The sequence below is a fragment of the Diceros bicornis genome, chromosome 24 (genome assembly GCF_020826845.1).
Source record: "Diceros bicornis minor isolate mBicDic1 chromosome 24, mDicBic1.mat.cur, whole genome shotgun sequence".
In the NCBI taxonomy this organism is placed as follows: domain Eukaryota; kingdom Metazoa; phylum Chordata; class Mammalia; order Perissodactyla; family Rhinocerotidae; genus Diceros; species Diceros bicornis.
In genome coordinates this window covers 10,494,670-10,519,454 of record NC_080763.1, presented here as the reverse complement: position 1 = coordinate 10,519,454, position 24,785 = coordinate 10,494,670, and the positions used below count along the sequence as shown (strand labels likewise).

The 24,785-nt window shown below is 35.3% G+C and overlaps 1 protein-coding gene across 2 annotated transcripts in view; it reads right to left on the bottom strand.

Moving 5' to 3' along the window:
- Positions 1 to 117: 117 nt before the first annotated feature.
- MNAT1 (MNAT1 component of CDK activating kinase) overlaps positions 118 to 24,785 on the bottom strand; it is a 175,769-nt gene continuing 151,101 nt past the window's right edge. For both annotated transcript variants that reach the window (XM_058567060.1, XM_058567061.1), the window contains one exon: positions 118 to 597. In XM_058567060.1, the coding sequence (XP_058423043.1) occupies positions 477 to 597 (121 nt within the window). In that variant the 3' untranslated portion in view covers positions 118 to 476. The remainder of the gene's footprint in view (positions 598 to 24,785) is intronic.

Genomic DNA, 24,785 nt, shown 5'->3' with positions numbered 1-24,785 from the left:
AAGACCCTGGGAAAAAAAGGAACATTTTATGAGGAGAAAGAATAGACTTGGATATTAATACTAAATGTCGTATTCAAAATGGCATTTTAAAATGTGTTCAAGTAAAACGCTGTAATAAAAGAAAAACCACAAAACTTAATATAAAGTCTAGCTTTATTTTTAAAAAGATTTTACAAGTCTTTCAACCTCATACATACATAGGTGAATTACTCATATCTTCCATCAGATGAGGCTTACAGCTTCAATCCCTCTCAGAAAAATATAAGTAAAAAATTAATCTTTTTCACAAATATTTATCCACTATATTACTCAGCTTAGTTCTGAAATCTTCTCTTTATAAATACTTTAACACAGCTGCTAGTGGTAGTACTGTTGTTGTGCAGCTGCATATGGCTATAATTTTACAAGTCTGCTTTACTTTTGCTAGCTCCCTGGTTCAGCTCCAAGGTCCAAATCTTATAAAGGAGAAATAAAGGTTAACTGGGCTGCCAGAAAAGCCCACTGAATGCATCCTGTAGTGCTCGGTGACAAGCAAGAGAAGAAGTATAGCCTCCAGCAAGGTCCTGTGGAGAGGCAGCTCTGACATGGTTTAAATACCTAAAACAAAACAAAAGCGCAGCATTGATATCGAAAGCACAAATTGGTAACATTTTAAAAAGCAATAGTAAAACTGATTCAAATTTTAAAGAGGAATTCTGAGACTGAAATGTTCAGATTTTATAAATGGATTATTACCTTTTAGAAGAAACATACCAACTGTACACAGAGTGCCTAAACTAGTATTAAATTATAAAGCAAATGACATTAAGATCTACAAACAGCTCTGAAGGAGGTTTCAAAATAATACTTGCTATTAAAATGTTCACTGTTCCCAATTTTCAGAACTAATTTGTTTTGTTGGCTGTTGTCTAGGTACCTAACAGCCGCTCTCCTTCCTGGCATACTCTTAATAAATAAATACACATTATCATAAGACTATTGTATTACTAATATTTTACATCAATACTGAATATTTTACATAAATATGTTTTGAAACAAATACCTAAACAAATGGAGGAGGGGAGAGAACATACTAGTTACTTCACAATTACTTCGATATTACAAAAATGTATTGTCTCCTTCCTTATAGGAAAGGAAACCTTAGAAAATTACATGTCCAAAAAATCTGAGACTGGGCCTGAGTTCAAAGAATGTCCCAATTAGTAAATACAGAAGAGTCTTTTGAATTGATCTCAAAAGACAGCATAACAGACACTATTTTTCTTCAATCACACACATATTATTTAGCAATTAAAACTTTCTACCTTGACAAGGGTAGACAAACAGGCCTAAAAAGTGGAACAATTCTAGCCAAAGAGGGGCAACTTGTTAGCATGACTGCCAGCACTGTTGGAAAACAAATAACCAGCTTTGCTTTAATGCCTACTTTAAGAAACCACATTGTTTCTTCAGGCCTCAGGAAGTAAAGGAGCTTCACCTGCCTTAGAATTATGGGTATGGCAAATGAATAAATCAGGTACCAGAACATTTTAATAACTTGGACACTTTTCTACTCATTCATTCAAACTTCCTGTGTGTCAAAGTCTTGATGCATGAGCAACTTATTATTTCTAACATAATAACAAGTCTGTTTTTCATTTATATCCATGTTTAATAAGCTTGTGTGATTAAAAAATATATGGCAATATAAGAGGCCAAATAGAAAAAATGGTCAGAGTAAGACACAGCATAAGCTCCTGGAATTGGCTATAATTTATTCACATTGCCACAAATCAAGGTGTTAACTCAATTCTTTGCTTCTCTGCCAAAGGTGAAAGGGGAAAGTGGAAGGAGAAAGGAAATTAATATTTATTGAGCAACGATCTCCAAACTTTTTTGATAGTATATTTATAGCAGTAAAAAATATTTGAGCATGCATCTCCAAAATTTGTATACTTATTTGTAAGTTCTATACATATAGTATTACTATATTATACACTACTGTATTATAATTATATGTAATATAATAATATAGTAAGAATATTATAAAATATATATAAATAGTAATATTTAAAGGATGAGATAAAAATATTTAAATAAAAGTTCTAATATTTTCTCCCTACATCCCCTCTTACATACTTTGGTGGGCTGCATCTGACTTTGGAGACTACTGTTATTCAACGGTCACTGTCAAACTCTTGATAGAACCTTAGGTCCCATAGGATTTAAATAGGGATTCACCCAACCTACCGCATGACCATAAAGGTATCAGCTTATTACCTCCCAGGACACAATAAAATGTCCACTGTTAGGACTCTGATGCTTGATAAATGAGTTAAATGTTAAATCACCTCAGAAAGTCTAAAAATCAACCTGGAACAGCATAAAACCAATTTCTTTTCACTGGGAACTCAATAACTATCACACAAATAATAAGTGAATAATATTTTTACCAGATATCTTCGAAATGAAATGTTCCATTCCTGATACAAGTTTCTAGCTGATTTTTATCTATACACCAGATAATATTCTATCACCCTTTTTCCTTTTCTCAGACCCTCAAAAGAAAAGCATATTATTCTTAGCTCCAATGGCTGTTCACTCACGGCAAAATTCAAGTACCGCAGGAGAATGTCTGTCAACTTTAAGAAGCCAACTATCATAAATGAGAATTGGCTTTCATAGCTGTAATACAAACCACTGTGCAACTAGCTGTTTTGATTCATCACATTTCAGTACAACTTGCTTCTGGGAAAGTTGAGTCATACCATCTCTGGTTTGGCATTCAAGCATAAACTTGCAATGTACATACAGCTTTTTTTATATGTTATCCTGAGAAACCTGAAACAGCTGCACTGCTGGCAGGAAAACACAGGACCACCAGTAAAATATCCAAAACAGTTGCATCTTTTAATTTATGACTTTGCACTGTTTCCATAAAGAGTATATAAAACAGTTCAACTTTTTATAGGCAAAATGTAATAAACAGTCATACTCGTTGAATGCCATAAATGTGTAAAAAAAAGTTTACTGAAAATGATTTAGTGTTTGAAAATAGTATTTCTTGAACACAGTCATAATCCAGAGCTACGAGCAAATATTTTAAAATTTGAGTTATTAATGTTAAGTTGTAGATTCTCACTGCCAAAATCAAGTCAATTAAAATTTCTTTGCATAGCATTGAAGAAAATGCATTTCCCTTCTAGCAATTATTTACATCCAACATGTCTGTGAGTATGATTCTTTAAAGAGTCCTGCTTATTTACGTTGCTGTTTTTGATCTCTAGGGCTGTACAAAAAACATTTACTGTTAAATATTTCAACCTATTTTCACCATGGCAACCCACATTAATTCCAATTTTAAAAAATAAAACATAGTTCATTCTTGTTATTTAACTGTGGGCTTTTATTTTCTAGGTATCTTAACTTAATGTTCTTAAACCCTTTAATTATTGTGGTACACCAAAGTATTTTAAAGGATCTGCGACATTGAAACCACACAATGAGAATTTAGTGTTTTGCCTACTTTTTCACATTAATCCACATCTGTGTTGTTTTAATTCTTTCATGACCGTTACAAGTACATTACTGAATAGGATTCCTGGGGTTTCTGGCAGAGGTCAGTATCATTTCATGTACACCTTTATACAACAGAATGAGGAAGAAGTCTTAGCCAAATTTATTTCCAAAAGTCAAGCTCTGTTGGATTTTGGAGCCCCAAGGTAATTGCTCTATTTAGCCAATCCCAAGACAGTATTTCTGTTTTTCATGGGTTTATTTTAAATACCTATAAATCTTATAAGCAGAAACCAGGAAAGAAAAAAAGAAGTTTGCTTATTTTGGTAACTATACCTTATTTTTACTAAAAGCAGACTAAACTCAAAGATTTAAAAATCATACCTTTGATTATTTTCTTAATAAGGCTAAAAAAAGTATGTTTTCAAAAGCGTGTCTAAGATAATTCCTGTACAAAGGGCATCTTATGCCCTAATTTAAACTCTGTCTAAAGTTGCCTTCCTTTGTCATTACCCATCAAAATCTCTTTCAAATAGACTTTGGAGAAGGGGGAGGGAAAGGAGGCAACAGATCCTGAGAGGGGAATAAGAGACGGTTAAGCATTAGAAAACCACACTTGAAAGTTTGTTCCTGAACTTTGATTTCCTACACTGTCATTTTCTTCTGTTACATTTAGCAGCTTTTGCTCCCAAAGAAGGTGGTATAATTTACACTTAGCTTCAGAAAGACTTCATTTTCTCAGTTCTTTAACATAAGAGAGTTCCTCTGAGATTACTCTTTTACTATTTCCCTTCCTTTAAAAGCCCTATATTGACCATCTGGCTGAAGTCTTGGACTCAGCTCTCTTTAGTGCTATTCAACAATGCTTTGAGTTCTCAGCTAGGGGCAGAGGGCAGGGGTTGTCACTCAAGACCAAGGGGCAGCAGCACTCTTCCCCTCCAGTCATAACCTCCTCATGATAACCCTGGAAACATTTTTGGTTCCAGAAAATCAAAGAATCTTGGAATGTAAGTTGAAATGAAAATGTGAAGTTCATATTGGTTTCCTCTACCTCAAATTACCAGGCCCTATGGAGAGCTAAAAAAAAAAAAAAATCAGTCCAGGTTCATAACTCCAGTTTTAAACCAAGACTGATTCAAACTAAGAAAGGGAATGAACTCTAGAGACTAAGCCTTTCTTTTTACAAGGTGGCCCATTTTTTAAAGTCTGCATTTAAAGCCATCATGCATTAAACAGACCAGTTCCACGTAGTTCTGCCTCCTAGCCTACAAAATTCAAATCTAAGTGCCATTAAAGAGAGATCAGCCAGCTGATCTCAGCTCTCAAGACCAAAAGCTCTTGTAAGCAATTCAGCCAAAGCTATAAAAGATTTACATTAACAACCTGAAGTCTATCTCAATGAGATTTAAAAACAATCAGAGCAATAGTGTGCTCAGACAATTATCACTAAAAAGCAGAAACATTCTGAAAACTGAGGTTAGTGCTCAGGTAGGTGTCCTAATCTAATCATGATGTCAGACTAACAGACAAACTGTCTACAGAAGGGAACTGATGATCAAATATTCTAAGATAAATGGGGAAAGCACTACAATTCAGAACTACTGTCCATAATTTGGAGGGCAGTTTGGTTATAAAAATACATGGCTTCATGAACTCCACACAAAAATAGAACAAACTCCCACACATAGTCATGATGTTACTCTTCATTTTATTATCTCGCCAGCAAGTGAGAACAGAACTTGAATAAACTAATTACTAAAGCTGATTTCAGATTTATACTAACACACTTGGGAATCAAGTGAGCAATTATTCCAGACATTTAGACCATTCGAACACCAAAGCTCAGATTTGGAAATTAAAAGCCACATGATGCCCAAGTGTACAGCTGAATCAAGACTGTTCAGATAAGCCTTTCTGAATTATAACTGAAGTAAACTATGCAATTTATTGCTATCAAAGAACACTAAGGCATTTTAGGACAGGGTAGCTATTACTGAAAGTTAATGTAACTACATAGTGGAAAGAATACTTCCTTGATTTGAGTATGAACTATTGAACACAGAAGATATAGCTACTTGAGTGTAACATATCAATTATTGGTAGTTCTGTATATCTCAACTGATAGACCTCTAAGGATAGATTTCACCTATATAATACAGACAAATAAGGAATATCTCAGGAATCAGGTGCTATGAGATAAACTTGAATAGAGCCATGAAAACAGATAATAAACAGTTGCCAGTAGATCAGATGAGTTTTTATAAAGCTTAAATACACTTCTCAAAATTAGGCAATGTTTATATTAGTAACAATTATTATAATATGTTTGGCTAATTTCAGTATTGTTCTTATATGCTTAAATGAGATTAAGCAGGAAAATGGAATAAATAATGTTTTTACTTATCAAGTCTTAAAACATTATGATAATCATTCCTATGAATGTATTCAAGATAATAACCGGCGAGAGAGAAGACAAAGCTTCATGAAAAATCAATAACAAATCATATCAGAGTCATATAAAAATAAATCACATATAGATTTTGTATATCCCAGTGAGGGACAAGTGTCACTTCTGTGGTGAAAATACAATAGATGTTATAAAAATAAATATCCTAGTTTCTGAATTTCTTACAGTTCCTAAAAAGTCTACAACTTGATTCTGGTTTGTCTAATATAATTTTTTACTATGAATTCCATGCTAGTAACAGATGTGTGCCAGAAGTGTCATCACATCTTTATAAAGGCAGGATGAGTAATGACAGGCAAAATGCAGAAGTTCATATGTATGCAGCTCATTCACTTCTCAAAAAATAAAATAAAATTACTGAGTGCCTACTACGTGCCAGGTATTGAAGCATGAATAAAACAGAGAACAAAGACTCCATGTTCTCATGGACCTTATAATTCAGCAGAGAAGAAAGATGTTAAATAATGAATGTTAGGAATGAGAAAGTCAGGGCTCTATGGGTGTGGATGAAAAAGGAAGCCAACACAAACAAGTTCAGAAAAGGTCTCCCTACGGAAATGACAGTTAAGCTTAGACCCAAAGGATGAGGAAGAGTTAGCTATTAGCAAGGCAAGGGAAGCAGAACAGCGAGCCAGCAGAGGGAACAGCATATGTGAAACAGCAAGGAGTCACAGCACATATTGAGAATATAAGGAAAGGGTGGCTCTAGCTCAGAATGAGGCTAGAGATGTAGGCAGAAAGTATCCAAAAGATACTTATATCTTATAAGGCAATGTTAAGAACTGTCAATTTTATTCAAAGGGCAATGAGAAGCCACTGAAAAGTTATTGTTAGGAATCTGATAATTTAAATAGGACACTTTGGCTTCACAATGGATTGGAGAAAAGCAGGAGTTGATTATAGAGAGACTCCTTATGAGAATGTTCTCTATTCCAGGCTTGAGACAATGGTACCTCGATTATGGTGGTGGCAATGGAAAAAAGGAAACGTACTGGTTGTAGAGATATTTAAGGACCAACTGAGTGGATATGGGGACAGGGGAAGGGAAGAAGAAAGTAGTGTCAAGGTCAACTTCTGGCTATCTAGTCATGTGGAACAGGGAAAATGCCCTCACAGAGATAATGGAAAACTGGAGGAGGAGCAGATTGGGGTGGGACAGAAGAGAAGGGAAAGATCATGAGTTTAATTTTGGCCTTGAGTCTGAAGTGATTATAAAAGAGACACAAGAGTGGAGATGCAGAGTGGCAGCTGGATATATGGTGTTTCTGGAAGAGATTAGCATTTGAAGTGGTGAACTGAGTAAAATAGGTGGCCCTCCCCAATGTGGGTGGGTATTATCCAATCGATTGAGGGCCTGAGAATAACAGAAAGGTGGAGGAAGGTTGAATTCACTCTGCCTGACTGAGCTGGAACATTAATCTCCTTCTGTTCCTGGTGCTCCAGACTGGCAGCTAGACTTGGACCGGCATCTACAGCACTGGTTCTCTCTTAGGCCTTCGAACTATACCACTGGCTTTCCTGGGTTTCCAGCTTGCAGACTGCAGATCATGGGAATTCTCAGCCTCCATAAGTGCATGAACCAATACCTTATAATAAATCTCTATCTATCTATCTATCTATCTATCTATCTATCTATCTATCTATCTATCTATCTATCCATCCATCCATCCATCCATCCATCCTTCTATTGGTTCTGTTTCTCTGGACAACCCAGACTAATATAGAAGCTAAGATATTTTGAAGTGAAGGGTGTGTTCAGGTGTGGTAAATGCTGCCATCCCCTGCCGATACCTCATATACTCTCTTCCCCTAGACTTGCAAGGGAGGTATAAGCCACTTGGAAAGGAGTTAGAACCTGCTACTTGTGCCTGATTCCTTTTTGTAATTTTACGGAGACAGTAATAGCAGAGTCAGGGACAGGAAACCTATTAGATTTCCCCATCTAAGGGCTCCAAGGGGCCTACTTATGGTATTTATAGCAGTAGTGTTTCTTACAGCAAAAGAGCAAGAGAAACAACCGAAATGTCCATTGACAGGATAATGGACAAATAAACTGTTATCACTGATATAGTAGAATACCATACAGTGGGGAAAGCAAAGGAAACTAAAGCTACAGCTACATGCATCAATACTGCTGAATCTGACCAACAGTGCTGAGTAAAAAACAACAAAAAAACAAGTTAGAGAAAATATGTAGAGCACAGTCCATTTATATATAAAAGTTCTAAACATGCAAAACTAAACATGGAATGTATAGATATGACCAAACAGTAAAGAAAAGCAAGGGAATGATAATCACCATATTCAGGGTGAGTGAATCTCTGATGTGAGGTGGGATCACAGTGGGGGGAAGAGGAATGCACACAGAGGGCTTCAACAGCATTGGTTATGCTCCGTTCTCCTAAGTTAATGAGTAGAATTCAAAATACAAGACTTGAAGGAGTAGAGGAGGGAGAAGCAATAAGAATGGAAATAATTCACTAATTGTTTTATTATTATCCTTTGTAAAATACATATTCTATATATATTTTCTATGTAGAAAATACTTCATTAAAAAAAAAAAAAATTTAGTGCATACCCACAGCTAAAGCTGCCATTATCCAGTCAACAATCTGCATGGAAACACTGTTTGAACCATTCTTAGTTGGCTTTGGTTTCACCAAATATTACGACTTACAGCTACTTTGATTCCATTTGCAATATTCATTAATTATAATAATTCATCTTATATATTTAATACTAAAATACGAATCATTCATACTGTTCTTTCTACTGTTTTAGTGGGCTCCCTGGTTTCCATGTAGGGTCAACACAGTAATTTAAGATGGGAAAAGTTAGTAAAATCAGATTTATTTGCAAAGAACGCTTTGAAGATTACACTATTAAATAGCAAGACTAAGTACTGATTGGTGGCTGAAAAGCTGATCTACCAAAGTAGCAAAACAAAGTGGCAGATGCAATCAGTGAAACGGTCAATGAGACCTCAGCCAAAGCCCTGATAATGTGGAATTTTTTCCCCATGATAATGCTGCAAATTTCTATTTATTTACCAAAATGAAACATATTGAGCTCTCTGTGGCTAATATTAAGGTAACAGCCTAGATAGAGAAACCAAATCAATTCCTCTCTCCATCCAAGGGCAGTTAGTTAAGCACCATCCTAAGTTTGCAGCAGGAAAACTCAATCCATTGGTGTGATTTTCCGCTGTCTGCAGACTCTCTAAATTAAATATAAACAACCTCAGTTTTCTCCTCTGTACCATTTCTCTTTTGTTCCCTGTACCACATAAATACATAAAGACATCATGATTTAACAGAAAGGACAAAGAATTTGAAAACATACATTTGGGTTTGAATCCCTCCTTGGACAATTACTAACATTACGATTTGGAAAGTGCTTTTATTTTTCAAGCATCAGGTTTTTTTACTTGTAAAAGGGAGACAGTAATACCTCATAGCATTTTTTTAGATTAAACGAGAAAATGTATGTAAAGTATCTGGCACAGAACAGACATTTGATGAAGTGTAGTGTCCCTGTCCACCCTATACATTCTCTTTGATACTATTAACACAAAGTCTGCTTTCACAAGGGCTAGGCCTTTCATAGCCCAAACTTCCAAAGTGCTTTACCTTCTGCTAATTACTATGTACCTCTCCTTTCCCAACTCTGTGACCTTCCTGTCTATTCCCACATTTATCCCAACAATAAGAATGTTGCCCTCTCTCTTCCCCCTTTCACTATATCCCAATTATGAAGATCCAAGTGAAGGTTTTGTTTTGTTTTTTTAAATCAGGTAAAAGATAAGGAGTAGTCCTGCTTGTTAATCTTTTATCACAGGGTAATAGAGTAAACCAAGGGTGCCAATACCTACATATTAAAAACAAACGGGAAAAATTTACATACATACATAGATATATATAATACATTTATACATACACAAACACATATATATAGATCTGTACTGCACAAAAACTATGCACACCCTAGTAAGTTTTATTTCAAAAGTTGAACTGCTACATTTTTCCACTCTGTTCTTCCTTCCTCTCATTCCTCATATGCTATATTTTGACTACTATCACCATTAAATGGCCATTTCTCTGTCCTTGTCCTCCTCAACGTCACCCCCACACCTCTCTAAATCTGGAGACAGCCTCTGGCTTCCATAACAATGCCTATAATTTGGGCCACACTCCTATTGCTTTGACACATCATTCCCCAAATTTCTCTTTTTCCACCTGTTTCCTAATTACTACTGGTTTTTTTCATGGCTTACCTCCTCTCCTCTTCTTGACTCGATCTCTGCAATGTATGGCTTTATTTATCACCTCTGTTCTACTAAATCCTATAGTTCTATCTTTTGCCCTTCTTTATTAGTTATAGCCCAGCATTTGTATCTGCTTGGGTGGCCCTTTGCACTTGGGTGTCCCACTGGCACTACAAATTGGTATTTTCATAACTGAATTCATCTTCCTTTACAAACCTACCCCTTTGTCTATGTCTCCTAATTTCTCTTATTAGTTTCAACATCATCTTGGAATCTTCTTTCTCCTGCATACCAATGAGAAATCTACATCATACTATCTCTCTACAAACATCTGTTTACCTCTCACATAATCTTCATTGCCACCGTTGTTACCTAATTTCAGCTCTTTATTACCTCATTCATGGACTACTGTTAATAGTCTTAACTGGTTTCCCTATTTACAGTATATTCTTTCCATTCCAACCTGTTCATGGTTACCAAATTAATCTTCCTAGGGCAAAGCTTTGCATCACTCTTATACATACATATTCATTGGCTCCATGCTGTATGTAGAATAAAGTCCAAATTCCTTAGGCTACCATTCAAGTACGTACTGTACTAGCTTCCAACCCACCTTTCCAAACATACTTCCCATTAATCATCTCCATGTACCCTGAACTTAAGTCAACCATGAGGTTTTCAGTTATTCCCTACGAAAGCCTCATAACTACTCACTCCATACCTTTGCTCATGCTGTTTCATTATCTTGGAATGTCCTCACCATTGCCTGTCTTCCAAAACCACGGTTCAAATGTCAACCCTTCAATTCTAAACAGAGATATGAGAAGCTTCCCTATGCAACACAGAAATATTATATACACTCTAACACACAAAACTAATAAAATAAACAACTAAGCTTAAAAGCAAGAAAAGAAAACTCTCGGGTGCCAGAAATTATACAGGAACTCAAAATCAGAGGATGAGCAGAGGCTGAAATTCAGGAAGGTGTTGGGTACCTCTGATTCAAAACCCATATAGGGACAGGAGACAGGCCTCAGGCCTATCTGAGGTAGGAAGCTGAACTGGGCTTGTATATCTGCATGTGACCTGGATCTACAAAATGCTGCCCCATCTGTAAAACAACTTATAGGAAAATTCTGCTCACCTTCCTGGGGACCGTCACAAGAAAGTCACAAGAAAATCTAGGGATATGGGTAGAAAAGGAATCATACATAAGAAATCACAATACCCAAGCCTGTTCTACCCTAAGAAATTAAGAATAACAATTGGTTCAGATTCAGTAAAGCCAACAGGAGTTTGGCAGAAGCATACCTGAATGTCTGTATTAGTATGCCTTCATAATCCAAGGCTCATGGGAAAACAACTCCCACTAAAAAGGGGTTCATAGCTAAAAAAAAAAAAAAAAAAAAAGAAATGAGCCTCACTTATAAAATTTATGAGTCACAAGACACAACCAATGGTAGGCCTAACACACTCAAACCTAAGAGAATCTGAAAGATACATTAAACAGGCATTTTCTTAAAAAAAAAATCAAACAGCAATTCTTGCAACAAAAATCTCAATGGACAGAGTAAGCAGTTGATTATCCACAGATGGAGAGAAAATTAGTGAATTGGAAGATACATGTGAGGAAAATGCAAAGAATTTAGCAGAGCTAAAGAGACAAAAAATGTGAAAGAATCCCTAAAGGAGATAATACAGTAACAAGGAAATTAAACCCCAATGGGAAGAACAGGATACAAGGAGCAAAGACGAACCAAAAACATCACCACCAGCAGCACTACCACAAACTATTATGGTAACAAAAATAGCAAGGAAAATAAAAGCAGAAGTCTAAGATTAAGCATTCTAAGGCTTTTGATTTGCTCAGAAAGGGGAGAGATATTACCTTTAGACTTCCGAAAATAACACTTGTTAATTCTGGGTGGCAGAATTATAATATTTCTTTAGTATTTTACTCTCTGTACTTCTCTATGTTTGAAATACTTAACAAATTTTTTCTTCTTGTTTTTTTTGTGAAGAAGATCAGCCCTGAGCTAACATCTATTGCCAATCCTCCTCCTTTTTTTTTTTTTTTTCCTTTTTCTCCCCAAAGCCCCAGTAGATAGTTGTATGTCATAGTTGCACATCCTTCTAGTTGCTGTATGTGGGACACAGCCTCAGCATGGGCAGACAAGCGGTGCATCAGTGAGTGCCCGGGATCCGAACCCGGGCCACCAGTAGTGGAGCGCGTGCACTTAACCGCTAAGCCATGGGGCCAGCCAATGAAATATTTAACAAATTTTTTAGATGCCACCTCCTCTGGATTGCCCAGGTAAAATTACTTCTTTCCTCCTTTGAAATTGCACAGCACTTTATCTTTCTCTCTCATAAGTACCATGGCTATTTATAAATGTTATACATTCCCTGTTAGATAACTTTCTTGATAGCAAGATAAATATCTACTCACTAAACAGTTTAGCCATCACTTTAAAATAAAAATCATGCTAACTTGTTAGCACAGAGTATAAAATTTTTTAAATTAAATCAAGATTCTGGCTAGTTAAGATAGAGATCTAAAGAATGGCCATAATAATAGATGGCAAATAAAAATACAGAGGATATGAAAAGAGTTATCACTACAAATTTTGAAGCTGTGGAGGAAGATGGCAGAGGACTGAACGAAAGACAGGCTGTACATCAGTCATTGAGGAGGTCGAGAAGGTTTCCTGAAAATTAGAAGATGCCTATAATAATGACAGAGAGATGGGGTATACTGTATAGTGTAAAGTGACTTTATTTAAAATATAAATATTTATTTTTTCTTAAATAGGTATATTTAAAAATTGCTTTAAGATTTTATCATCCTCTGTCTCATAAACTAAACTCTCAGTGTGTTAACCAATTTTATACTCAAAGATACATACTATAATGGAATATAGCTATGAACGCAAAGAAAAACAAAAAAATTCAAACAGAACTGGACACACCCAAAGCTAGGTATTTATTTTTCTATTCAAAGCACCTTCTCAAAAGCTCTATTTTATACAATGGAATCTGAATCATGTCAATAACTTAGATAAATCTCTAAAGCAAACAATAACAAGCAAAGACAAAGTGAAGTGGATAAAATAACTGATGTTTTTCTTTCAATTATGGAAAATTCTGTTTTCCAGCAAGTAAAAACAGGTTCATAAAATATCTACTCAAGGGACTAGTGACTATAAGCAGTAAAATCTGAAAAAGCTCTAAGAGTTCTGGTTTAATGTATAACAATTTCAAGTTTTCAAGAAGCATTTTTAATACTTAAGCTCACAGAAAACTTGCACTCTCTTCCAAAAGCCACCACAGCATCACTTTGGGAAAAAAATGATCTATGCCCATTATCATAAGTAATGTGCTAATGAAATCAATTTTACCCAAAATGAAGCTTTTCTGGAATTGAATGCTTTAATAGACTAGTCCGTTAGTTGGTTACATACCATTTGCACCAAAAACTTCATGTGTAAAGAAAATATTTTCCTCTTATTTAAAAAATTATAGCATTATTTTCAGTATTCTGTTTTGCTTCCAGACTACATTTTTTGGCAATGCGTTATGACTCTGCACATGCTGGTATAATATTTTAAATAAAAACACATTCTAATCAGTTACATATGACTTGTGAAAATCATAAGTTTTAAAAGTTTAATTTTACAGAAACTGCTTCAATACATTATAAAAATTCTTTATAGTTAAACACCTAGATTTCTTATTTCATTACTTTAAAAGGTTAAAAAAAAGAAAAAAGCCCCACTGTTTTCTTGAATTCTACCTTTTGGGAAAAAATTATTTCCACCTGTCATTCCAAAGTTCGTAAAATAAGCCACACAGTTTTCTTATCTCTAGAACATGCTTTGGGGTGGACCTGCCACAATGAGTCAATAGAAAATAAAAAAGAAGCAAAATCCAACCTAAGATTTTGTTCCTAAGTGGCCTCCATTTGTAAAAGCTAATGTTTTACGGAACTAAAAATAGAATAATTTTATTTGAAAAGATATAAAATAAATACCAAGGTAAAATCCCATTTAAAGATACATTTAAGATTAATCCTACATGTGGTTACTGAAAATAAATTTTAAATGTTTTATAAAATAAATGAGAATAGTAACTATAGATAGTACAGTAAGGGAAGTAACACAGAATCCTAAAAGTGGAAGGGAACATTAGAAATCATCTTATCCCACTGCCTCATTAACAGAGAAAGCAGCTGACACCTAGATAGATTAAAAATCTTTATCTTCTTGGGGCCGGCCCAGTGGCATAGTGGTTAAGTTCGTGCACTCCGCTTTGCTGGCCCAGGGTTTGCAGGTTTGGATCCCAGGCGCGGACCTACACACCACTTATCAAGCCATGCTGTGGCAGGCGTCCCATATATAAAGCAGAGGAAGAGGGGGCACAGATGTTAGCCCACGGCCACTCTTTCTCAGGAAAAAGAGGAGGATTGGCAACAGATTTTAGCTCAGGGCTAATCTTCCTTAACAAAAAAAATCTTTTTCTTCTTGGAAATAATCCATTTATTCAATGAACATATCTTGAACGTTTACTATGGACCAGTACTGTGCTAGGTGCTAGGTGAGAAGACAGTCCCTGTTCACAAGGATCTTAAAGTCTAGTGTGAAGAAAAACATGAAAATAAACAATTTTAAAATATAACAGAACTGGAAGCCTGGAGAAGTCAGAAGAATGTTTGCAGAAGACATGATGCATAAATTAATACATGAAGGGAAAATGATAATTTGCCAGGTGGATAAAGAAGCAAGGGAGGGTATTCTAGAAAGAAGAGTATACAATGGCTGGAGGCCTGAGAGAACACAGCGTATTCTGAGTGTCAAATTTGAAGGGCCTTGTATGCCTTGAATAGTTTTTAAAATAGATAATAGGGACCTATGAAAAATGTTAGTGAGTAAGTAATGTAATCTGACCTGAATTTTAGAAATCTTCATATGAAAGATAGATTGGGAAAAGAGGGTAAAAAAGGAGGCAAAGTAAATGATTAGGAGCGCCTCAAGAGGCTATGACCCCAAGGACCTTAGTTGTCTGACTATATGTAAGATAGAAGCAAGAAATCTTTAATAACTCCCAAGTCTTAGGCTTAGAAGATTGGCTGGGCTAGAAAGTTTCCCCATAACAAGATGTACAATAGTTAGAATAGGCTTCACAAAGAAGATTAAGTTCCATTTGGGACATAAGGAACTGAGGTAGCTGTCAGACAGACAGGTAGAAAGATAGAAATGTCCAGGATTCAGTTGGAAATCTGAGTTTAAAACAAAGAAAATAAATACAGGCTTGTGATTTAATATAAATCACTGTACCTTTTTAACTGACTTTCCCAGAGATTTTGGGTTCTGAGGAAGTGCCTTTAGGACATCATGAGGTCAGAATGGGAAGGAAGGCCAAGCTAGACCTGTCACCCTCACTGTAATGGAGCAGTTCTGCTATCATCTGTTTTATATGTTGGGGTCCTAGTAAGAATTTTTTTAAAAACTATTCGGTTTCTTTAAAAAGTTTGAAAACTATAGCTTTAGAATCAAACAGATTTGGTATTAAATCCTGACTACCTCCTTAGTACTGAACTCATGAAGTTACCTGGCTGTCCAGAGTTGGAACAATGTACAAGAAGTGCCTAGGACAGAGCCTAGCATGTAGTAGGTACTCAATAGTAAATTAGACCAAAAGATCAAGGAAGGGCCTTGCACAAAAACAACTTTAGCAGAGGAAGAAGAGTTGGCCAAAAAAGATTTAGAAGGGAAATCAGAGAGAATGAGAGAAAACTAAAAGGAAGTAGTGTCGCAAAGGAAATACACAGTTTGAGAAATAAGACAGTGATTTAGCAGAGAAGTAAAATAAGATAAGGACTACAAAATAACCCACCAAATTTTGTAACTGGGAAGTCAATGGTGAATTAGCAAAATTAGATTCTAAGTAAAAGCCAAATTGCGCTAGGTTTGGGGAATGAATCAGAAATAAGCAAGGAGAGATAGTAACCATAAAACTTCTTTCAATAGTTTGTTGTTGAATATGGGAGCGGGCAGTAGTGAGACAAAGATTCAGGATTGATGAAGTGAGTATGTTGTTTCAAGATGGAAATTTGAATACATATGTTCATGTGGTAAATTAAAGTTCCAACGGAGAAGAGAAGATCTGAAAGAGGGGTGGAAACCACCTTAATGGTGTGATATCCCTGAGCTGAAGGACAAAGTAGGCCACAGAACACAAGTGGCAGGATTCGTCTCAGATGCAGGCTAGGCTCCTCTGCCTCTAAGGATGGAAAGGAGTTAACAATGGGTGCAAACACAGACAAGCTTATAGTTAGGGTGTGGCTTCTGAGGAAATAACTTCAGACCTATATTTTCTCTGTGTAGTGAGTTGAAAGGTTAGCTGCTGAGTGTGAAAGAGGGAAGGTCAGAGTGAGAGACTGGGAAGAGTGGCAATCTGGGAAAGCCATTGTGGGAAAAGAGGGAAGCCAACGATGGGTATGTGGAAAATGATTGCTGAATGGCACCAATCTGCTCAGTTGTATGATTTTTCTCCAGCTATACTCAGCAGAACTAATTTAACAATAATTCATATATTTAAAAAAATACTTCCAATTACTCATTGTATATAAATGTCATATACTGTCACAACATAATTAAAACACTAAAAATACTCATGTAATCTTGATTCATAAAGAATAAAATATGTGCTCATAAAGGACTTTTAGAAAGTACCCCCAATGGCCTAGGCTCTTCTTGTAAATGTTTCTTATAAGAAATCCATTTTGTATTCAGATTTATTCCAAATAAAAACAAGGAATGTACATATTGTTAGAATCCCTTTGGGGCCAGCCCAGTGGTGCAAGCAGTTAGTGAGCGCGCTCCGCTGCGGTGGCCCGGGGTTCCCTGGTTCGGATCCTGGGCGCACACCGATGCACCACTTGGCAAGCCATGCCCTGGCGGCATCCCATATAAAGTGGAGGAAGATGGGCATGGATGTTAGCCCACGGCCAGTCTTCCTCAGCAAAAAGAGGAGGATTGGCAGATGTTAGCTCAGGGCCGATCATCCTCACCAAAAAAAAAAAAAAAAAAAGAATTCCTTCATATAAAGATCCTCTGTCTTCTTCCTGGCAAAGAGCTCTAGACAGAGGTCAAATTACCTGACTCCTCTCTTACATAATAGGTTTTCATGACACATTATAGCCTCAGGAGATGGATTTAAAAAAAATGAAAATACTACCTGTGTCTCAAGAAAACATTTCTGAGCATAGTAGGAGGCTACAGTTTTAGAAATATCCTTACTCCTAAAGAAGTTTACCCTGAACAAGAGAGTACACTGCTGAGACTTGATGAGTGAAAAGCACTTGAGCCTACATGATGATAGTAAGTGGTACTTAGTAGCTTTGAAACTCTGATTCATGTCTTCATATTAGCTGCTTAATTGCACTAACTGAATTTTTCATTAGCTGACCAAATACTTATTTTATTGGCTTTGGGAAACTGTTATAATCATATTTACAGTAAGAATTTTCTAAACACTTATTTCCTCACAGTGAACAAAGACTTAACACTCCTTAATAGCTGTTTGCATGGAAACTCCTTGAGCCCTCCTTATTTATTTTTTCTATGAATAGTTAAGCCAATAAAATGGTCCTCAGTACTAGCCAGAAAACCAGAAATAATTTCTCATAGAAAACTATTAGTTCTAGAAACTAAAATTGAAGTGCCTGGCTTACGAGAACTTGAACAATTTGTAGTTTTGTAATTCTCATTGAAGTTTTTAATTCTTAAGGAATCAAGAGAAAATCTGCTCTTATGCTAGTATAAACCAATATATCCTGCAAACTTAAAAAATGGTCCCATGTTGGCTAATTTAGGCAGACATTTTAGATACTACCTAAATATGAAACTAAAGTTCTCACATTTAATGTTTTAAAAATAGCATAGCATGATCAAATCAACATTTCCCATATAATGAAGTATACTGAAATGTGTTAATGTGTTATAAGTAAATACATATGAAACTCAAATATTTAATTAGCTATAGTACATTAATGCATGGGTGAGGGGAATCCTGCAAGAAGATGGCAAATCACTTAACATACATTAGAAATATTCAGAGACTGAATATGGTAAAGTATGTCTATGAAACAATTCTGTATTTCTACAGAAAATAACATTATATAAAACAATCAAGACCATAAAGTATTAAATATTAAAGTACTGCAATAATTATGTAACAGGGATGTTTTAACATTGCCGAATAGTAACAGATAGTACATTAAGTAGAACTTACAAGGAATGAGGGTATATATTTTTTTCCATAAAGTACATCATACCTTTAATTTGCATATAAGAAATCTTTTAAATAACAAAAAGCAATAATATACTATAATAGACAGCAAAGTTGATTTTATACAAGTATGACTACAGCCTATCTCCTCATTCCCATTGTGTGTTTTTCTCTAAGAGGATAATACTTGCAAATGGTTGACAGAGTATCTTTGGGTGTTGGGTCAAGAAAATGGAAATTTATACAAGTATAAAGAAAACAGAAGATTAAGAATGATCTCTAAGATGCAGAAAACTGAATACAGCTTGTTAATCAATTTATGCTTTAATACTCCAGGTGATTGGCAATGTCTAAAACTCGAATTTGATTACAAAAGACTGAAAGAAGTTTGATGATGTGAGTTTTCCCCTAGTTTGCTTCCTTTTCTTTCTTTGCTCAATGGCAAGCATTTTAGTCTGTGGTGATCCAAAAAATATGCATGTTCTGCTGTAACCATGATTTGCTGACAAAATATGTGGAACAGAGAACAGATTCACAGAGTTCCCAGTTTAACTCATTTCTTCTTAATGGTCCTTGATGACTCATATTTCAATGACAAAAGAAAATAAGCTATTGATAAGGTTCTATATCAACAGATTATATAATTAGATTAACTTTATACAAAAATATTTTCATATTCATTTTCTTCTTTGGTCTTCATAAGAACCCAGTGAGGGAGGAAAGAGAGGAGGAAAGAAAAGTATCCTCAATTTATAAAGAGCAATTCAAGGCTCAGAGAAGTTCAATTTGCCCAAGGTAACAGATACTGTCACCTCTGTCTACTAGGAGAGAGTAATAGAAACATGAATAAGACTATCCAGAAAGTGATTACATAATGGTGGTCAAGAAGACATAAATGAATTATAAAAGTGAATGAGGAGCCAGGACATTAGGAAAATGGCGTAAAAGGCAGCTCTGAGCCCCCATCTCTCCACAGAGACGCTGAAAACAAGCAAAAACGATCAGAAACAACTTTGTCAGAACTTTGGAAAAAAGCTAAAGGTTTGCAGCAACTACAGGAATACTTAATAAGAAAAAGGCAACGGACCTAGCAGGAAAGATCTCACTAAACTGGCTTGGGTTTTGGATCATGTAACAGTTAGGATTCCAACTAAAACAGATGGCGCAGTCTACTCAGAATAACCTGAGGAAGGTTGATTTACAAAAGGACTATTTACAGAAGCGAAGATGTAGAGAAATACAAGGGATAGATAGTTCAGTAATCCAGGGAAGCAGCAGAGACACTGCCACTCTAGGCAAGAGAAACAAGTGTAGTTCTACGAACCCAAAAAAGAGAGAATGGTTTAGAAAGGATTGTCTTGAAAAGACTGGTGACTTTTTGTTGAAGGACACAGCCAGCATATGACAACCTGGTAAGGAATAAGCATCTCTGTCTCACTCTCCTCCCTCTGATTTCCTGCTGAGGCTGCCTATTGCCCCCATTCGCCTCCAACCCCCACTCCAACCTGGAAACCAAAAGGCACAGGAGCCACTGATATAGTCCATACAAGTCAGTATCCCGGGGTATAGAGCAGGGTAGAGACGGGAGAAGAGTAGATCTAAAGGCGCTAACAATCCATCATGAAAAGTATTTCCAAGTCCTATGTCCCATTCCCAGATCTCCAATCAAGAATCCCAAGCTATTAACCCAGTTTCAGAAGGACTAAGATAGTAATTCTGTATACTTTGGGTAGCGAGTGAATATTAATCTTAGGAGAAGAAGTAAATTGAAACTACAGTAGGGATACTTCTGTGTAAACTGTGATTACATGGATACATACAGAGGTTCTGTATTTAATAAGCTGCATTGTATATGCTGATTTTCTTTTTAAAATGTTTGAACCACTTAAGATAATTTGATTTACTTAAGTCAGATTTATTCCATATACAGGAGTTGTTTGACTTCTTGGAAGATTTTGTTAGATTTGGAAATCAGCTTCATTAGGAGTTTGATGTGCTTTAAAGAATCAGACTTTTAAAATTTGTAATTAGAGTTTGAATTAAACTTCAGTTAATTGAACATTTAAACAAATGATTTTTTTATATAAAAGTCACTTGATTCAGAAGTAAAATCTGTAAGTTAAGATTAAAAGCTTAAGAACAGTTAGAATATTTATCATTTTAATAAACTGTATACTAATTTACACATAAGTAATTGTGTAAAATCCTTCTAATGCACAACAAAGGCAATGCATATTGTATTTATAAGTGACATAAAATAAAACCACACAGAAAAGATGAAAATAAAAAGATTTTTTAAACCTCACATACATGGAAATATTAACAAGAAAGCAAGCTAGTTTAATATATTGCTAATAGTCTGTTTATAAATTTAAAACACAAGCCATTATTAATAGGAATAGAGAGGGAACCTGCACAGTAATAAAAGGAGCAATCCTCTAAGAAGATTTAATAAATTTGTATGCACCTAAAAGTAGTCCCAAAGTATATAAAGAAAAATACCTGTAATATCTCTATATTAGTTCTTTTACAGTAAGTCAGACAACTTGTTTTGGATAACCAGTCACTTATAAAATGTGACTTTTTATGAAAACTATAAAATACTGAGGTTATAAATTTTTTAATTTACTTTTAAAGTAGAAAAAAAGATAGACAATCTCTTTTTCTTATACCTCACGATATTACCTCCTAAACATATTTGAAGATAAACTTTCCATAAATGTTCATGATCAGTAAACTAGTCTCCCTTGCCTTCAGTTTTGCCACTCCAGGCAAGAGAAACAAGTGTAGTTCTACGAACCCAAAAAAGAGAGAATGGTTTAGAAAGCGTTGGCTTGAAAAGACTGGTGACTTTTTGTTGAAGGACACAGCTAGTATATGACAACCTACACCACCCTGGTCCCTGACATCTACACAGTGCTGTACTCTTTATCTTTCTACAAGAGTATTTCATCGTGTCACTTCCCTGCTTACCACCTTTTAATTAGTTTCCCATCACCTATATAATAAAATCCTAACTCTTCAGCAGGACACAGATCTGGCTGGATCTTCATCTGGCTTGTCTATTTCTTCAATCTCATCTCCCAACGTCTCTCCTCCCTGCCACCCTCTCTCCCAATATTTTCTATTATAGCAATAAGAAAGAACTTGTAATTCCTGAAACACAATCTTGTGGGTCAGGCTTCTGAGCCTTCACATATGCTTTTCTTTCTACTACAACAGCTTTCTCCTTGTAACAGTCTGCCAGATATCTAGTCATATTTTACACCCTACTTAAGCATCACTTCTTGCAAAAGTTTTCCCAGCTCTGATTTCTACTCTTTCTCCAAAACAAACATTAACAATTGCCTCTTATATGCTGTTTGTGAATTTTATCCCACTTTTAACATAAATCTATCTCTGCATCTGTCATTTTTTAAAGGGTTTGTAAAATAAGCTTTTGATTTGAAAACCCTTATGTCAGCTTATATTTTCTATTTCAATTCCAATATAAAACGCTTAAGACTTGCTTTAGCTATGAAACGAACAAAAAAAAGGAAAAGAAATAAAGGGGTCACAAAAACAAATAGTTTTAAGACTGGATATGATGAAAACAATCCCAGTGTGGCATACTTATTAAATAATGACAAAACATATTTTGATAGAAATGAGAAATAGAAAGGAGGGCTTTATTTACTGAGTGACCAAAAAAGTAAAGCTGAATACTTCTTACATAAATGACTTATGACACTTTTTTTAATGACTAAACATGTTTTCTAATGTATTCTACTTTTTACATCTATCCATTTTAGGAAAGAACATTTAAAACATACTCTTTCTGATAAACAGAAACCCCCTTACTAATCAATTTCAAGTGAAGTCAAGCATAATTAGAAGATAACATGGATACTTTATTAAATTTATTATCTTTTTCTAAGCAACTTATTTTTAAAGTATGTTAAAGTTGAAATATAAAAATATAATCTTCCTGTAATATGCAATAAGAAAATAGCCTTCAATGTTTTTTTAAATATCAGAAGCAGAAGGTGCTTTTCATAATCTATATGGCAACAGATTTCTCATACAACATAATTAGTAATGTAAAATTAATCCTTAAAATTTCTAAAATTCTAATTTCTAAGAAATCTAGGGCCGGCCCCGTGGCTTAGCGGTTAAGTACACGCACTCCGATGCTGGCGGCCTGGGTTCGGATCCCAGGCACACACCGACGCACCGCTTCTCCAGCCATGCTGAGGCCACGTCCCACATACAGCAACTAGAAGGATGTGCAACTATGACATACAACTATCTACTGGGGCTTTGGGGAGAAAATAAATAAATACATAAAATTACTAAAAAAAAAAAAAAAGAAATCTATGTCACAGTAAATCCTTTTTTTACCTACAAATCACTTCCATACTACAGGACTGTATAAACGGAAAGTCTTTGATGAGCAAGGGCACCTGGCTGACCACTTGTCATTTTCTTTAGGATAAGAGCCAGTTAACTGTCTACTTTCTCAACACTACAATACAGAAAACATTCTGCCTCCTTCAGTAGTTAATACATTCTGCTTCACTCAAATTTCTAGGACCAAATTGCCAGATGTACTAAATCATGAGCTAATCATAGAAATGCCAGGAACAACTGTAAGAAAGCATTTTAACACCCTTGCATAGCTTCACGAAGAGCAAGGACACTGCAGTCCTAGCTGGAGATCGGTAAGAGCTCGTTCTATGTGCACAGCCTGTATGGATAACATTTAGAATTCGATGATACTGCAGCTACATTTAGTCCATGACTAAGTCATGCTTAGTTTATAATTAACCCTGGAAAATTCACTGTTTGAAAAGCTTCACATAAATTTAACCTTGTTTTAAAACATATAACAGTCTTCCTTCCCCTCCCCACCCAGCATAAATTTAGAAATTTAGAAAGCTACTAAATTAGGTGTAGGTACCCCAGCAACCAGCAACATGGAGGGTAGAATGTAATGCATTTATCTGCTTTGGATAATTTTATATCTCTGGTAGAAATGTTTAGGAATAAAAGGATAAAGTAAATGAAAAACAATTCTTTCCTCCTCTCCCCATCCCTCACCACCCAATGGTTGGACCTATAATTGATCCTAATGAGAAGACAGGAAAAACAAAAACAAACAGTTGAACGATCAGCCCAAAGGTGACATCCTAATTCTGCTGCCCATAAGCCATATGGCCTTAAGCAAATGACTTTGCTGCAGTTTCTCCACCTGTAAAATGGATGTGATAATAATTAAACTTGCCCTGCTTATCTCCCAGGATTGTAGTTAAGAATCAAATGAGATGATGTGCTTTGAATTGTGAAGTGCTCTGAAATTATATAACAGTGTTAGTGAAGGCACATTTACTCAGATAATTTACAATTATTATTTCCAGTAGCAATTGATAAAGTGGCTCACAGATCTATAGGAGTTAAACTTGAAAGGTGAATAATATATTCAACATGCATCAGGAGAATCACGTTTTAAAAACACACATGATTCTAATTCAATTAATACAAATTTATGGAAAGTCAAATGACAAAATAACTAAGAGATTACCGGCAGATTAAAAATACATCTGTAAATAAAGTGAGTCATGACTTAATTCTACTGAAAAAAACACCATGTCAATCAGGATAGGCTCAGTTTTGCAGTAGTCATGAATAATCCCAAAATTTGAGTGGCTTAATCTAACAGAGGTTTATTTCTTGCTCACGTGTCTGTCTAATGTAGGTCAGGAAGGGAACTACCATTCATCGTAATCCTTCAGGGACCCAGGCTGATGGAGACTCCACCTCAACAGCTTCCATGATCACTGAGCCAGGAGGAAGAGAATGTAGAGTATCTTACACAGCCATGAAAGCTTTTGCTCTGAAAAGCTCATATTTCATTGCCTAAAGCAAGTCATGTGGCTAACTTCAAAGGGGACAAGGAAAAGAAATTCTATATGTGTCCAAACAGGATATTATACGTTGCCCTATGGATACCACAGATATCAAATAATAATTCATTAAAAAAAAAAACACACAGTTTTGATATATTTTCTTTTCTCCTTTTGGTCCATATAGTAAGATTATAATAAGAATAATATGCCCTTCTGAATTATAATTTCAATTTAAAACATAAGCTACTTACTTGCCATTTAGTATTTCTATTGCCATTTTTTATTTTTCCAGGAAATGACTTTTTACTACTACCTACATTAAAGGCTTAAAACATATTAATAACACAAAATCACCTTTGACTTCTTTGCAGATAGTACTTGAAGA